At 52.2% G+C, this 16,085-nt stretch overlaps 1 protein-coding gene across 4 annotated transcripts in view; it reads right to left on the bottom strand.

Annotated features, from left to right (window-relative positions):
- TFDP1 (transcription factor Dp-1) overlaps positions 1 to 16,085 on the bottom strand; it is a 41,971-nt gene that overhangs the window by 7,996 nt on the left and 17,890 nt on the right. For all 4 annotated transcript variants that reach the window (XM_049099192.1, XM_025441093.3, XM_049099191.1 and 1 more), the window contains 6 exons: positions 14,315 to 14,381; positions 5,778 to 5,884; positions 2,398 to 2,519; positions 1,161 to 1,326; positions 641 to 784; positions 42 to 110 (listed from right to left, as the gene is read on the bottom strand). In XM_049099192.1, coding sequence (XP_048955149.1) covers positions 42 to 110; positions 641 to 784; positions 1,161 to 1,326; positions 2,398 to 2,519; positions 5,778 to 5,884; positions 14,315 to 14,381 — 675 coding nt within the window. The remainder of the gene's footprint in view (positions 1 to 41; positions 111 to 640; positions 785 to 1,160; positions 1,327 to 2,397; positions 2,520 to 5,777; positions 5,885 to 14,314; positions 14,382 to 16,085) is intronic.

Genomic DNA, 16,085 nt, shown 5'->3' with positions numbered 1-16,085 from the left:
GCAGACACAAAGCAGCTGCCTCCAGAGAGCAGCACCCTTACCTGCAGGATGAGCTCCTGAAGCTGAGACTGTTTCTGCTTAATCCTTTCAAGTCTCCTCTGTCTCTCCACCTTCAAAACAAAGATGGTGGCATCATATTCCATCTAGCAGTGCCCCCTAGGGACATGCTCCCTGGCCTGTTTGCTAAACTAACAGCATGGAAACAGATGGCCTATAGCACGTGGCACATGTCCTGGGACAAAGGGGAGTTTCTTTAATCTCAAAACCACACCCTCCACTCCATCTTCTCTTATCTTCTGGACACGGCAGTGTCTTCGGACACAGCAGCTATAAAACTCAAACCTCAGCTGTCAGGATTCAGAATTTATCTATGCTGGGGATCAGCAACCGCGGCCAGGCAGGCCACCTCCTCGCCAGTGCCCACAGAGCACGGAGAGGCTAGACGGATGGCATGCCAATGTCTGGTGAGCAGGCGTGGGGCCTGGGGAAGCAGCCGACCCCCGGTCCAGGCCAGGAACACACAGCTTCAAACCCTGAGTGGGCACCTCCAGCACACACACCAGAAATGCCCACCCCAAACACACTACACAGGGGGCACATCTACAAGGGCACAGCGGGAAACAGGTGGTTAGCCGCATACCTCTAAATTCTGACATTCCTGAGCCGAATTGGTGGGTAGACCAATCCACTTGATCTCCTTCTTCTCCTTAGAGATGATGTTCATGGCCATCAGCACATTTAAGGCATCATAGACTCGCCGTCTTATGTTCTTCTGGTCGTAAGCCTGGGGAGGATAGAGCATAAGTTTTCCAAACCATCCAGAGCAGCTCACAGGTGGACACTTGAACGCCACACTCAACCACATGCAGGGAAGCACACCACCAACCCGCCTTATGCCCTGTGAACACACCAGCTGTGGCTAGATGGCTCCTAGCGCATCCCCACAGATCTCCAAGGGAGTCTCTACAGGGAGCTGACCCAACAGGAGCCAGAGCCCACGCATGACACCATCTGGGGATGATAAAGTGTCATACTGCCGAAAGATCCAGAAAATTCTTTTGTGTTGTTCTCTGAACTTGTGTGTCTCAAGTAGTTCCAGAGAAAACAAGAGTGAGCAGTACGACGCCAGGGCGTCTCCCTGCCATGCGGCACATACTCACGGATTCGTTTGGTAGGATATGGTTATCGGCAGCACTGAACTCTGCAACCAGCTCGTCGGCCACCTCGTTGTAGGACGTGGTCCCCTTCCTCTGCACCTTCTCGCACACCTTCATGGAGAAGTGCCTTAGGCCTTTCCCGTTCTTCTCCCCTTTCCTGTGGCGTTTCCTTCAAAAATACAAAGGAACAGTGGTGCCCTCAGCACCAGCCCCAGGGGACACACATGTCCACCCACAGGCTAGCAAGCTGGGTATGGGCCGAGACCCCAGGTGTGGCCCTGGGGACCTGGCTCGTCTGCAGAGTGCACTGGGCACAGCCCTGGGGCCAAGGCTCTCTTGCTTTCTTTAGGGGCCAGAAAACAGACTTTTAGGTGGCCAGGCCTCACATCTCCATCAGCTCCCAGGAAAAACAGGGTAGACACACATCAGATATGCAGGAGCCAGTGCACATCTGATGTGTACTGATACACCAACATTGCTTCTTAAAAAGATGCCCACTGACACAGAATTATGCAAGTTTTACTGCAAATTTAAGAACTTTTAGGGAAAATTTGAGCAGGCCAGGAGCCAAGGCGATGTGGAGACCATGACAGCCATGTGGCAGTGGGCACCCGACACTGAAGACCACAATGTGCTTCAAATTGGGGGAAAGCCACTGTCTCAACTTTTTAAGTCACCACGTCAAGGGAAGGGTGGCTCTGGACAGACACCTTGCTGGGTGATTCAGGGAATCACGGTTTTTGCTTTGGAACCAATACAGACATAATTCCCAAAAGGTTTTTGTTTTTAAGGAAAGTCACAGAGCTGACCTCCGAGTAAAATTATTTCCTCACTAGGCTGCTTACTGGAAGACAGGGTCAAGGTGACAGTGGGCCGGGACCCTCCTACAGGTGGGTGTCACCCGTGGAACAGCAGTTACAGAGCCACAGCGGGTGAGGCTATGGGAGATCCACCACATTTGCACACTCTTCCCTAGATGCTACTTTCCAGTGCAGAAAACGGAAAAAGTGCCAAAGTCACCAAAGTGCTGAGAAGCCAGCTTCCTCGTCTTCTTCCGATCGCATGTTGGCCACCCTCCATGGTGCAGACCCCTCCCCCCAAACCGCAGGGAGGCGGCCCCCTGCAGCCAGACTTCTCCTTTACGAGGAAAAGTGTACCCTGACTACATCTTTTCTGGGCATGACGGCCAGCCCTCATGGCCCAGAGAGCTGGAGGTTATAATTCTAGGCAATGTGCTCACCCGGCAGACCAAGGTGAGGGGTCTGAAGGCTGGTTCTGTGAGACAAAGTGAGTGTTAGGGGTGTGTGGGCTTCCTACCACGATAGTGTTGGGCGCTGCAGGTCTCTGAGGCGTACCAATTACCTACAGTCAAAAGAGACAATTCAGAACACAATCAGAAATGTCCCGCATATGACCCTGCCATTTTACATTTCCCATCATCTACAGCCACTGCTGAGCTCCATTAGCTAAGAAATTCAGAGAACACGGTCACGTGAGCCCCTGACAGCTGACCCTGCTGAGTTAGACGCCATCGATCAGCACTTGTGCCCTCATCGACCTCAGGTGTGTCCCCGGGTTCACCAGAAGAGGCAGGAAATGCCCCCACACCAGCGAGCCCCACGGAACAGCAGGCACCAAGGAGGTGGTGGAGAGCGGGGGCACCTACAGAGTAAGCCTCAGGGTACATCCCCACTGTTCCTCTTGCCCTAGTTCACTTGCCCTTCCCTTCAGGGACATGGACAAGGATGAAGCCCTCTCTTTCAGGGCTCCCCAAGTGAGACCAAAACACAAAGAGGAAAACTCTCGGAACAAAGGGATCACAGAGCAGGCCTTGTGGTGCCCCACCAGCCCACCCGTGTGTGGGAGCCTCACCCCAACAGCGGCTTCATGGGGGACCTGGCACCCTAAACACTGCAGTGGAAGGTGGCAGTTAGCACCAGCAGCAAAAGACACACTCCAGGCAAGAGCGGCTCAGGGGACGGCAGTGTGACCTGCCCTGCACGTGGTTGAGTCTGAGCACCCCACGCCATCTCTTCACAGAAGAAAGGGAAAGCCTGCTTTGTCTTTGACAAAGACTCGGAATTCGGTCTTGTGAACATGCAAATATTCCCATGGGGGACAGACACACTGCTGTGTATAGTCAAGTAAAAATCCCAGTTTTCTAAGATCTTGTACATGTCTCCACCCACATCACAGAGCTGATGCAGGAAACAGTTCAGAAACCTGACATCCCAATCGGAGAAGGACAAACATTATATGTTCTCATTCATTTGGGGAATATAAAAAATAGTGAAAGGGAATAAAGGGGAAAGGAGAAAAAATGAGTGGGAAATATCAGAAATGGAGACAGAACATGAGAGACTCCTAACTCTGGGAAACGAACTAGGGGTGGTGGAAGGGGAGGTGGGCGGGGAGTGAGGGTGACTGGGTGACGGGCACTGAGGGGGGCACTCGACGGGATGAGCACTGGGTGTTATTCTATATGTTGGCAAATTGAACTCCAATAAAAAATAAATTTATTAAAGAAAAAGAAAAAAAAAAAAGAAAGAAACCTGACATCCCAGCATCTACACAGCTGAGTGCCCCAGGGCCATTATGCCACTGTCCAACGAGTCACCCTCAGGCTCCAGGTGCTAGGGCAGCCCTTCGCAGGGGCAGGGCGCACCCTAGGGTCTCTCTGTGTCCACTGGGCAGCCAGGGGGACATCCCTTGGGCCCCTTCTTAGCAGGATGAGTGTGCTACCTGCCATGGCTGTGGGATAGCTGACTGGGCACTTTGTCCTAGGTCAGGTCACCTGTCAGTGCTAATGACCCACAAACCACAGAAAGAAAAATGTTCTCAATTTCATTCTTTTAATTCACACTTGATCATTTTCTAATGATCACAGATTCATCACAGTGTTTTCCAAACTGTGGATCACTCATTCAAAAGCCATGAAATCAACAGCATACTTTCTGAAAAAAAAAAAAGAGGTCAACAGAGACAAATTCCCAGAGAGGAGGCACACCTCCTGAACCTTCTGATTCTTTTAAATAAACATATGCATTTAAAGGGCCCTGGGTCACTGTGGAGAACGTGCTTCTGCCGAGGCCCAGGGCCACCAGTTTGGGAAAACACGGAGCCCTGTCACTCGTGGCACTTCCTGGACGTATACTACGCAGACTTGGTTGGCTACATTCTCAGGAGAATGGATTTAGGACACCGACACCCACACGGACGGGAAGGAGCATCACCAGAGGGCTACCTGACACCTGGTCCAGGCCCCCACAGCCAGCACACTTGCTCTTGTCTTCTCCCTAAGCTGGACCTCCTCACGCATCTGGTCCACAACGAGAACGAAAGTCAGAGGACCAGGCATACAGCAGGTACTCAATAACTAACCGTTCACAGTGAACATGGCCTCCCTGGATGACAGAAGGCTGTTCTCTCTCTGGTCCTCTCCTACAAACTGTGCCCGCAGGCACTGACTCTGGCGGGGCTGCAGCCCAAGCTCCTCATGAGCCCAAGCCACACTCACATCACATGAAGACGAGGCTCCGCAGCCACAACGCGCCCGTCCTTCTGTCCTCAAGTGCCTGGCAGATGGAGTTGAGAGACATTCGGACATGTACTCGGCTGCTCACCCTGCTGGGCTTCACAAGGGAGTTACCATCTCTAACTCCACTCCGAAACCACCAGGCTCCAACCAGAGATGTAACTTTAGGTCTGATAAAGTTTAAGGCACCAACAGACAAATGTGCATGTTAATTTTCTTCCCTACTATCTACAGCCACAAAAAGAGATGGATTCTCAATTAAGGAGGTATTCCCAAGCTATGTCCGATACACAGTACCTAAAAATAAAATGAGTTACAGAATAAAACAAAACAGAATATTTAACTTACATCAAAAACACATTTATTAAAAGCTATGATGAGCCAAATATCACAGCAACTCTCTAAGAAAAGCAGTCACGCCTACTGACGGGGGCTAAGTGACGGGACGCATCCACAGTTACCCGGGAGCTCAGATCTGAGCAAGCTCAGGTGGGCAGTCAACATCCTCCTCTTGATGCTACACATGGCCCAGGAGTCAGGGAGGCTTCAATCTGACTGAGATCCGTCAAGAAGGGCCCACTGAATCCCACAGGTGATCAATACACAGGGGCGCCCAGCACGGGCTGAGGAGAGCAGACCCACCTCTGCCCCCTTTTATCAGGTGGGGCAGTCAGGGACACACCTGTCCCAGTACCCTGACAGTCTACAGAGCCCTAAGCCCACTGTGTGCTCCACAGGGACCCCATCCCAGGCAGGGAGTGTCCACCCTAAGGAGGGTCAAGGCTGGGTGCTGCCACCCACACACAACTCAACACGGCTTCCCCAGGGCAGACTCGGGACCCATGGGCACACAGCACAGGCCAGGAAGCTGCCGGGCCTAAGCCAGGCCCCACTGTCCAGTCACACCTGCAGGCAGGCCTGGTCCAGGGGAGTGCACGCTGGCACCCCGAAATCTGGCACTATCCCAGCACAGTGAGCATTCGAGAGGGAACAGCAGAAGGCAAACCTCACACCCCGACCTCCGCACCATAGCCTAAGAGGCCACCATCCAGAATATGCAAGCCCACCTCCCCAGGGCCCCTTACCACTTGCTGTGCAATGTTGACATTGGACTGTCCGAATGTTTTTGGCAACAGCTGCTTCCCCAGCGTGTTCACTGCAGAGGGGTGGACAGCTACCAAGGACACCACACCTACAATGTGAGGAGGTAACAGGTTAGTTCCGTTCTGGGGATTAAGGCTAAACATGACAGCTTCAGGATGATGAGGCTTCTGATGACAGGTCCCTACTTTACCCACCTTAGGTCTGTGGGTCAGTTGCAAATCCTTCTAAGTTTAACTCACACCTCACAGCACCTGCATGGACACGACCACCTGCTCTCCCACCCAATCAGCCCCTCCTGGGTGCTTTCATGTCAGGAGGCAGAGCTCAGGGGCTGCAAGCACATCACCAACCTGCCCCAAGTCCCTGTGGAGTTGCCTGCTCACGTAGACTGTTCTGCAGGGACCCCCCAGGGATCTGAGGATACCAGCTCTTGAAAGACTACAATTGTGACAATTAGGGGCAACTTATGTTCTAGCATTTCTCTGTGTGCAAAACTAGTTTAGAAATTGAACAATCGGGGCACCTGGGCAGCTCAGGGCGTGATCCCACAGTCCCAGGATCAAGTCCTGCATCGGGCTCCCCGCAGGGAGCCTGCTTTTCCCTCTGCATGTGTCTCTGCCCCTTTCTCTCTGTGTCTCTCATAAATGAATAAATAAAATCTTGAAAAAAAGAAAGAAAAGAGAAAAGAAAAGAAAAGAAAAGAAAAGAAAAGAAAAGAAAAGAAAAGAAAAGAAAAATGAAATGCCTGGTGACGAAGATGCCCCCTCTTTGAACACGCAGATGACCTCATCACAAAGCAAAGGGGAAGGATACATGATGAACAGAAACACTCATTCCAAGCATTAGAGTTCTGTGTGCCTGGCTCTGTCCTTGGTGCTAGGGATACAACAGTGAATAAAAATGATAAAACATGTTATCTTGGGATGCCTGGGTGGCTCAGCGGTTGAGTGTCTGCCTCTGGTTCAGGGCGTGATCTGGGAATCCGGGATCGAGTCCCACATCAGGCTCCTTGCAAGGAGCCAGCCTCTCCCTCTGCCTAGGTCTCTGCCTCTCTGTTTCTTAAATAAATAAATAAATAAATAAATAAATAAATAAATAAATAAATAAATAAATAAATAAATACTTTTAAAAAAAGCCATCTTATATATTAAATAATAAAATCAAAAGAAGTAGAAATGATAAAAATTCAAAACATAAAAATGAAGCCCTTGCCCTGACGGCATGAGAAGACAGAGCGGAAATAAATAAAGAGAGTGCGTACAAGAGACAGTGATGCCCGGGAAAATAGGTGGAGGGTGGAGACCCTCAGAGTGTGCTTGGTCCACGTCCTATGGAGAAGGGCCAGAGCACCCCCAGGAAGAAGCAGACCAACTCCCCCTCTCCTGGTCACTGGGTCACTGCCCTACGGGGAGAAGAGGAACCCTGCTGGCTCCTGGAGCAGACTGGCCTCCTGTGGCTGCCACCGCAGGGGAGAACAGGATCCTGAGAGGGGGATGGGAAGAAGGGGGGACCGGCTGGGGGATGGGGAAGGGAAGGGGGGAATCTGCAGGAGGATGGGGGGACCTGCAGGGGGATGGGGGGTAGGGTGGTGGCTCACGCCAGGCAGCAGCAGATGTCATTTCCTTCATTTCACGAGGCCATCTAGCCCAGCCTGAAGGTTCATTTTTTGTGCCCTTTAAAAGTCCATGCATTTTAAAGAACAGAATATGCTAAACAGTGAATCCTACAGCCACACACAAAAACCAAATAATTTCTGAACAGCAGAAGTTGACCAAACCAACTGGCTAAATATTAGTATTTTTACCAACCAACACCAATAGATATTTATTTTCTGTAAATATATGCCTTGTTTTTATTTTCCTTTAAACACAGAGATCTATATCGTAGCAAAAACAAATTTTTAACAATTGTTTTAGGTACGCAAAATGTTTTAAAAGACAAAAAGCAAAATTATTCTACTTTGTATAGAGAGATTTAAAACATACAAACCTATCACTTTTCAGATTCATGTATAGATTAGCTTTAACCTATTATTCCTAGGTTTCTAGGAATACTGGATTGATTCATTAAAAAAGATAAAAATGGGTTTTTTCAGTCTGCAAATGACACACTGCCAACATCAGGCGGTTCTTAGGACACGTCTTAGCGCTTACTTTGCGCGTCACGTAAATGAAGACAGAACACAGGACTGCTGCACTGGGCGCAGCCGCTTTTCCCGGGCTAGACCTGCAGGTCCAGATGCAAGTGCTCCCACCCATAGAAGGCAACACAAACCACCCAGAACCACAGGAAGGTCCTTCTGTAAAATAACATGTAGAGCCCCAGGGATCTCAGGGAGCAAGGGGGAGCAGAGAGGCAGATGTGTACCCAGAGCCCTTTCCTGGACAGTGGTAGCAGCTGTCCTTTCCACCAGGGGCTCTTCCTCGTTTTGTTGAGAGAAACTTCAATACAAAGAATTGCTTTGAAGCAGTCCTGCTCCCACAAAACCTAGATTTAACTATGACCATTTTACCCTATTTGCTGAAGAGGCCTGAAAAGCAGAGGTAAGCTTCCCGCCCGCAGACCCGCCCTATCCCCAGCTGCTGCCAGAGGGCTTGGAGGACGCACCATCTGTGCCTGTGAATCCAAGAAAATACAAGCATTACTCATGTGGGCCTTTGAAATCTCAAAGAAAGCTGACTTGTATCACATCTTCTTGCATCTGCGCTCACCCCGTTGCTGGGACCATCCTGACAGATCTAGCGGGTTCCTGCGGTGCTGAGCCACTACTCTGTGCTAGCAGGCTGGCTGTGCGGGTGCACAGATGCTCCTAAATGCAGTAGTTAATGTTGGGCAGGCCTCCTCCTGCTGAGTCTCCCAAGGGCAGGTGCACCAAAGGGAACGTGTGCTCCAGGTGACCATCTGCATTTCGGGCTTTGGCCCAGCACATCCATGCACACACACAACACACACACACACACACACACGCCCACCCAGCAAGTATCCATCTCCCAAGTTCCTGTCAACTGCTGACTCAGGAAGACATGTCCCTTTTTGTCAATCTCAAGGATGGAATTTCATTTCTGGTTTAATGTGATCACAGAAATTAGAATTGTTTAACATCCTCTTCTGACAAGGACCACCACACACTCAACCCCTCACATGGGGGACGGGAACCAGTTTAGTCACAACACCGGCCTAGAGATCTACTCACTAGAATACTGTGAACTGGACTTCAAGCCATTTATTTAGGGAAATATGCAAGGTATTTTCAAATATAACATCATGAAATGGAGGATTCCTTTCCTAGCAAGAAAATGCACTAGGAACATACGTGATCTGAACTGCTCTAGCTGTAACAGTAAAAGGATACTAAAAATACTATGTAATCATATTATAATAATCACAATCCATTAATATCTATAGGTTTTAAGATATCTTAAATGATGAAATTATGGGGTTTAATATTTTCTTGGACATAATTTTAACCATTTTTAAGTTCTGAGAACTTCCTATCCTGCCCACCACACCAGACACTCTGTGCACTGATGTGGCTGAAAGGGCCATTAGAACTGGTGCCAGAGAAGGTCTGCCCCAGGCGATGGCAGGTGCTACCCCACACAGTGGGCACTGGATCACCACCAATGGTGTCCTTCTCAGGATGAGCTCACTTGGGGACCATCACGACAGCCACGCCACCCCACGTGCTCACTGCTCCCCAGCCAAGCACCCTGAAGGGGGAAACGGGCTCTGCAGGTGCCGCCCCCTGCCCTGGTCTGAGGGGCACTGCATCTCAGGACTCTCAGGACACTGGCTCGGACAGTGGCAGGTGGACGACGCCCTCACTGCTTATTTGTGCAGCACCTGTCTCTTTTGCACCGTGGCAGTCATAGCAAGCCCAGCAGCAGGGTTCAGAGGTTGGGACGTCATCTAGGCTTTAGGTGTCCCCTGGGTTCACACAGCTGGGAGGAGATAAGCTGGGGCCTCTGTGGCACATGCCCCGGGGGGCCGAGTGAGTTCTGCCATTTCCTCCTGCACAGGGTCCTTTCCCAACCGCCGCACGAATATCAGCCTGGACCGACCCACCATGTGTGCAGGCGCATGCGCCTCTGGGAGGGAACAGTGTCCATGTCTCTAGAATCACACAGCAACACCAGGCTTTCAGCCACACGGCACCACTGAAATCTCACCTCCCCTGCCTTAGAACCCTTCCAAGGGGAGACACAACACTGATGCAGAAGCGGGAGGTGTCTGTCACCAGCCAGACGTGCATCTGCCCCCCCCCCCCACACACACACACGGAGCGCACACAGGCACAGAGCTGTTCGGGAAAAGGACGGGTCTCTGTCAACAATCAACATGTCTTACAACTCTCCACCAAGAAGGCACCAGGCGACAATGGGCAGCACTAGGAACTCCAGGAATGGCCCAGCGACAGACAAGTGTTAAGTCACACAACCACGGGGACAGGACAAGCACACGCCAACAGGACACACCTGTATGCCGCCATCGGAGAGTGTGTACAGAATAGTGAATACACACATACATGTACCTTTACATTTTTAACTGAATTCTGAAGTACCCTTGCAGTTTCTGCAGTGAGCAATGTTTGATAAATAAGAACTTTGCCGAAGAGGTGTGAGTAAGGCTGATGGGCCAACAGAGATTGGGTGAGAGGAAGAAGGCTGGCTGTGTGCAGAGGGCAGGCAGGCAGCAGGCGCATCGGGAGCAGAGGGTGCCCGCGTGGCAGGGGACAACGGCCTGAACCCCAAAGCAGCAGCCGGATGGCTGAAGAAGAGAACCAGGCAGGAGCATCAGCAAGAAACTGGGCCAGCAAAGCACCTGGACAGACCCAACCAGCACGAAGGCCCGGGAGCAGAGGGGCTCAGACCCACTGGGCCACCAGGACCCAAAACATGGCTGCTGCGGGTATGCAGGGCTGGGCATTCACGTGTTTGGTGCAGCCATGCACATGAGCCACGTGGTCCAGTACCCAGTCCTGAGCATCTGCTCAGAACACAGGAACAAAAGTGCATGCAAAGGTTCACACTGGCATCACCACCACTGGCAAAACACCAGAAGCAACCCAGTGCCGTCACACATAGGATTCACCATCGCCAATGGCATCGGGGGCTCTGGCCCTCAGGGCCAGGGGTACAGAATGTGGTGACTTCAGTGCGTTTTTCTGGGGGGAACAGCTTTCTGAATCTTGCAACTGTGACGACTAACAGGATAAGCCCACTTGCCAAGGTGCCCGTTCTCAGCTGCCCATTCACAGGCCAGCCAGGGCTGCTCTGGAACCAGTAAGCCGACTTCAGGGAAGAGAGACCACCCTCCAGAACTACCCGACAAAGGTTTTCAGAGCAGAAGCTGGGTTTCCTCAAGGAGGAAGGAGCGCTGCCTTAGGGTTAGAGCCCCGGCCCCTGCCTGTGTCCAGCCTGCAGATTTCAGACCTGCCAACCCCCTCATCAACTGGGACAACTCCATGAAACAAGCCTCTCTCACATGCACAGCATGCCTCCCACAGTCTCTGCCTCTGGAGAAGCCTGTGGACACTGGGATCTGGAAATGGGCCCCACACAGCAGCAAAAAGACACAGGCAGAAGAGAGTCATGGGCAGCACTGGAGGCCAAGATGGTGAGCTGAGTTGCCATCAGGACCCAACCAACAGGGCAAGAGCTGCAAAGCCCGCATGGGAGCATGTGGGACCCCAGTGTGAGGGGCATCCTGGCCAGAGCCTGGGCAGGAGCAGGCGGGGGAGGCCTCATCAGTACCAGCTGGGGGCAAAAGGGTCCCCAGGGTGCAGTGCAATTCAGGTACTGGCCTGTTCCCAAATTCTCAGTGGGTAGACTGGAAAGTTGGGGCAAACTGGCCTGGCAGGCACAGCACACAGGGTACAGTGAGACTAGCCCCTGCCCTGCAATGCCCAACCCGCACCGGGCCCGGGCCACAGCCCTCTTCGTGACTTCTCCCCACCCCACAGTTGAACCGCTACAGTGAAAGCCAGCTCCTGCCCCTCACAGGCACTCCACAGAGACCCGCTCTCTGGCACACACCACTGGCCATGATGACTCCGGGCTCCTGGAAAGGCTGGTGCACAGGGTCTGGCCTCACTCACCGTGACCCACGCTGAGCTTGTGCCAAATGTCCTCGGGAAGTGCCTGCAGTGACCACTGAATCAGACAACACGGCGCAGGGACACCTGGGTGGCTCAGTGGTTGAGCATCTGCCTTTGGCCTAGGGTGTGATCCCAGAGTCCAGGGATCGAGCCCCACATCGGGCTCCCTACACAGAACCTGCTTCTCCCTTTGCCTGTGTCTCTGCCTCTCTCTCCGTGTCTCTCATGAATACATAAATAAAATCTACAAAAAAAAAAAAAAAAGACAACGCGATGCAACACCCAAGGTCTCCTCAACCAAATGAAACACCAATGAATGACCCAAAGTGAACAGCTCAAATCAGCAGCTGCTTTAGTCTGTTGCCTAAAATTAACCTCAAAATCTCGGAGCCCAAAGCAAAGGAGGCTGCAGGTAGAAACAGTCTCGACGGGCAGATGATACGGGATAGAGCCTGTGCACCAGAAGGCGGCATTCAGGCACCTGGTCCCACTCCCTCAGGGCCAGAACAGCACCTAGCAGCCCAGCCCCACAAACAGCTCTGTATTAAAACAACTTCTGTGGAAGTGCATGAGAAGCCTGCACGGGCAGCAGGTCGCAGAGATGGTGTGGGGCAGGAGCCCCACAAGGAACCCGAGCACCTGCGAGGCGTCCTGGTCCTGGAGGGGCACAGATGCAGAGGCAGAAGCCAGGAGAACCTCGAGGGGCAGAACACAGAACCCACTGCAGGGCGCACAGGGGGCTGCAGGGGGGCCAGATCACACTAAGGAGACACCAAGTACTTTAGCACTTGTCAGCAGGCAACTGACACCAGAATGTTGCCTCGTGGACTCAAGGAGCTGTTTTCTGGTGCCTCTCAAACCTCTGCCTCACCATCAAACTCTGCAGGACACAGCTATTCATAAGCAGGGAAAGGGGACAAGCAGCCTGTGATAACAAGCAAGGCTCTCAGAGTATCCCAACAGTGAAGAATTCAATGTAAACACCAGAATGAAAGATTTCCATCATTTCCAAAGGAACAAAGTTTGTGGGTTTTTTTCATGGTTATTTCTGCTCCATCAGTTTGACAAAACATGTCATGCCTACAACTCCTGAAATGCTAAGTGTCCTGCTAATTACACTACAGTGTCTCTCACTCATGCAATCTATGGACAGTGAAAGCTACACACTGAGCCCCTTGGTGGACTCTCCAACCCTACGCAGGAAGCTGAAGAGCAAGGGATCCACAAAGAAGCAGGACTCTGCCTATGGCCTTCACAAAAGCAGAGAAACCAGGAGAGCAAGTGGAGGCAGCAGCCAGCAGGATAAGGAAGCGCACCAGCCGAGCCTGGACAGGGCGCAGGCCAAGGGCCCTGAAGGGCAAGAGAGCCTCCATGGGCATCTGAAGGTGACATCCCAAAGCAACAGAGGGGACGGAGCATGAGCCCACTGCCCCAAACCACATTGGCCTGCTGAGCCACACAGGCAAGGGCCCCATGGGGCAGGAGTGGCTGGGCTGCCATCCCACTTGCCACAGCAGACAGGCAGGAAGGGGCTAGGACACAACACCCAGCTCTAACTCCCCTGAAGCTACAGCGGGACCCAAGAGGTCACTTGTGCAGGCCTCAGCCTGGCTGGTGTGGACAGAGAAGAGGCAGTGAAGTGACCCAGCCACTATGAGCTCCATAGTCTCACACATCCACGCTGGAAGGAGCATCTCCTCTGATGCAACACTTCCACAGCTAGCCTACCCAAGGAGACAACTAGCACACTCTGACATGATCACTACAAGGGGAACCATGGGGCCCTCGGGAAAAGTGGCTTTGACCAATCCACCCCCATGCTCACCCCTCAACTCCAATGAGCCACTGAACAGACACACACGGCTTCCTGACGAGGAAGATGCTCATCCGCACATGAGGTATGCACCACAAGCCTTGCATCTGAGTCTGTTCTGGTTGGGGCCCGTGTCCAGAGCAGACACCTGAAGAGCCGTGAGGTGGAGGAAACCATGTGACCTGGGTTCTTGGCACCTCACATTCCCAAATTTCTGCAAACAGTATGTGGCTTACACACCAAAATGAACTGCACTACAGATGTGTGCCTGCAGGTGGTGTCTGGCTGACTTCACTGGGGGGCCCAGGCACCCTCAAAGCAGGACTCTTGCACCAAAGAAACTCACACATACACCACATGGAACACTCGTACAACAGAATGGCGTTAGGGATCCCTGGGTGGCTCAGTGGTTTAGCGCCTGTGCCTTTGGCCCAGGGCACGATCCTGGAATCCCGGATCGAGTCCCATGTGAGGCTCCGGGCATGAAGCCTGCTTCTCCCTCTGCCTGTGTCTCTGCCTCTCTTTCTCTCTGTCTATCATGAATAAATAAATAAAATCTTTAAAAAAACAACAAAAACAGAATGGCGTTTCAGAAAGAGGCGCCTTACCTTTTCCAGGACTAAGATTCTGGTCTATGAAGACCTTGAGTTCTCCGTTGGCTTCAATTAGACCGGCCTGCGGAAAGCAACAACAACAATAAATAGGACATCTGGGAGGACAAGCCAGCCTGTCTGAGCGGCGCGTAAAATAAAGCATGAAAGACCACATGGCCGTGGTGATGCAAACAAGTGCAGGAAGCTGTGCAGGGAGTGCAGGGCCTCCCCAGTGCTGAGCTCTCTAACTGGACACTCAGTGTGAAAAAAGATCACGTGAAGACTTCAGCCTTTGAAAGTAAGCCCTTGACCCGTTAGTCAAACAGCTTTTGTCTGTTAGATCAACGTACATATTACATGGCAAGTATGAGAGCAGCAGGGGCACACCTTGGGTAAGCATGAAAATTCATCTAACCATCTTGAAAGCAGACTAGTGATTGACCTGAGAAGAGGGCATGGTCACAGCCCTGGACATAGCAGTTCCTCCTGAAACTGGGCGTAAAGTACTTATATGCACAACAGGGGACACAGCAGGATGGCAGGGGTGCCTGACACCCTGGGCGCCCCATCTCATGAGTGGGGCAACCACGTGCAGATGCCAGGCCACACCCATACAGCGGTGCCTGCTGACAGCACGAGCACACTGGGGGCACCAGGGAAATAAGGTCACAACCCATGGCACACAATGCACAGGGAGGGTCTGCAGGACCACCTAGGACACTACAAGTGGTCGTGTCCAGGTCTAGGAATGATTGCTGACGTGCTTTCTGCTTTTGTCTCTTCTAGATTTTCCACTGGAAAAATGGAGACTTGCATAAGTTAGTTGTGGGCACCTGCACTGTTAGTGCCTATTGTGATGCCAGCATCCTTGAGTTCAGAGCCAAGAGCTCCTCCATCCCCACCAGGCATCAACAGAGGGCGTCTGCATGCCTCACTGAATCAACACAGGCAGCTCTGCTGGGGATGGGGGGGTGCCTGGGAAACCAAGCCTCCTAACACCTGCCTTGCCACATGCACTACTTACACCAGCTCATACACGTGTACACATACACAGGTGTACACACACATCCATACAGAGGCATCAACACCCACACATGAACACGCATGTGCCTAAGTACACGCATGCACACAAACCACAACACAGGTCAGTTCATCTCAAGAGACAAGTCTCTTCTCCCTCCTGCTCAGGCTTCTGACCACCAGCAGCCAGCGCAGTGGAATTTCTGGCCTGGTGAGAGCACCCCCCCCCCCCCAGAATGCCTAGTTGCTCAGGGACTCACACCTATGTCCACCCACAGGAACCATGCATTCACAGAAGCTCACGTCTGTGTGCTGGAGGCTCCTCATGGGATGTGTGAGCACAGGCCAGCCTGTAAGCAGATCTAAGCCCAGCTTCCAGCATCATCTTGCTCCTCCAGGAAGCCAGGGTATCCGAAGCCCCATCATCTTCCCACCCTGAGCAAATGCAGTCCCCAGGGGCCACAGCTTGAGGCTCCAGGGGCCATGGCTTGAGGCCAGAGCCTGTGTCCTATGAGGAGCCTGAGGTTTGCAGCTTCCAGAAGCACATCTCCCAAGCACACATGTGGCAGTGATGAGCCTGGAGTACACACAAGCACAGCTCACCTGAACCTGGCATGGGAGAACCCCCACCTCAGGCCCCGCGGCATCCCAGGGGTGGGTTTACGGTCTCTACTGGATGCACAGTGAACAAACTAAATGCATCATCCACACAAGAAACCAAGAGTATATATCCCAACTCACTGACTCCACCTGAGATGGAAGTCAG

Source organism: Canis lupus, chromosome 22 (assembly GCF_003254725.2).
Source record: "Canis lupus dingo isolate Sandy chromosome 22, ASM325472v2, whole genome shotgun sequence".
Classification (NCBI taxonomy): Eukaryota; Metazoa; Chordata; class Mammalia; order Carnivora; family Canidae; genus Canis; species Canis lupus.
The sequence above is the reverse complement of the archived record's forward strand: the minus strand, read 5'-3'. Positions and strand labels throughout refer to the sequence as shown.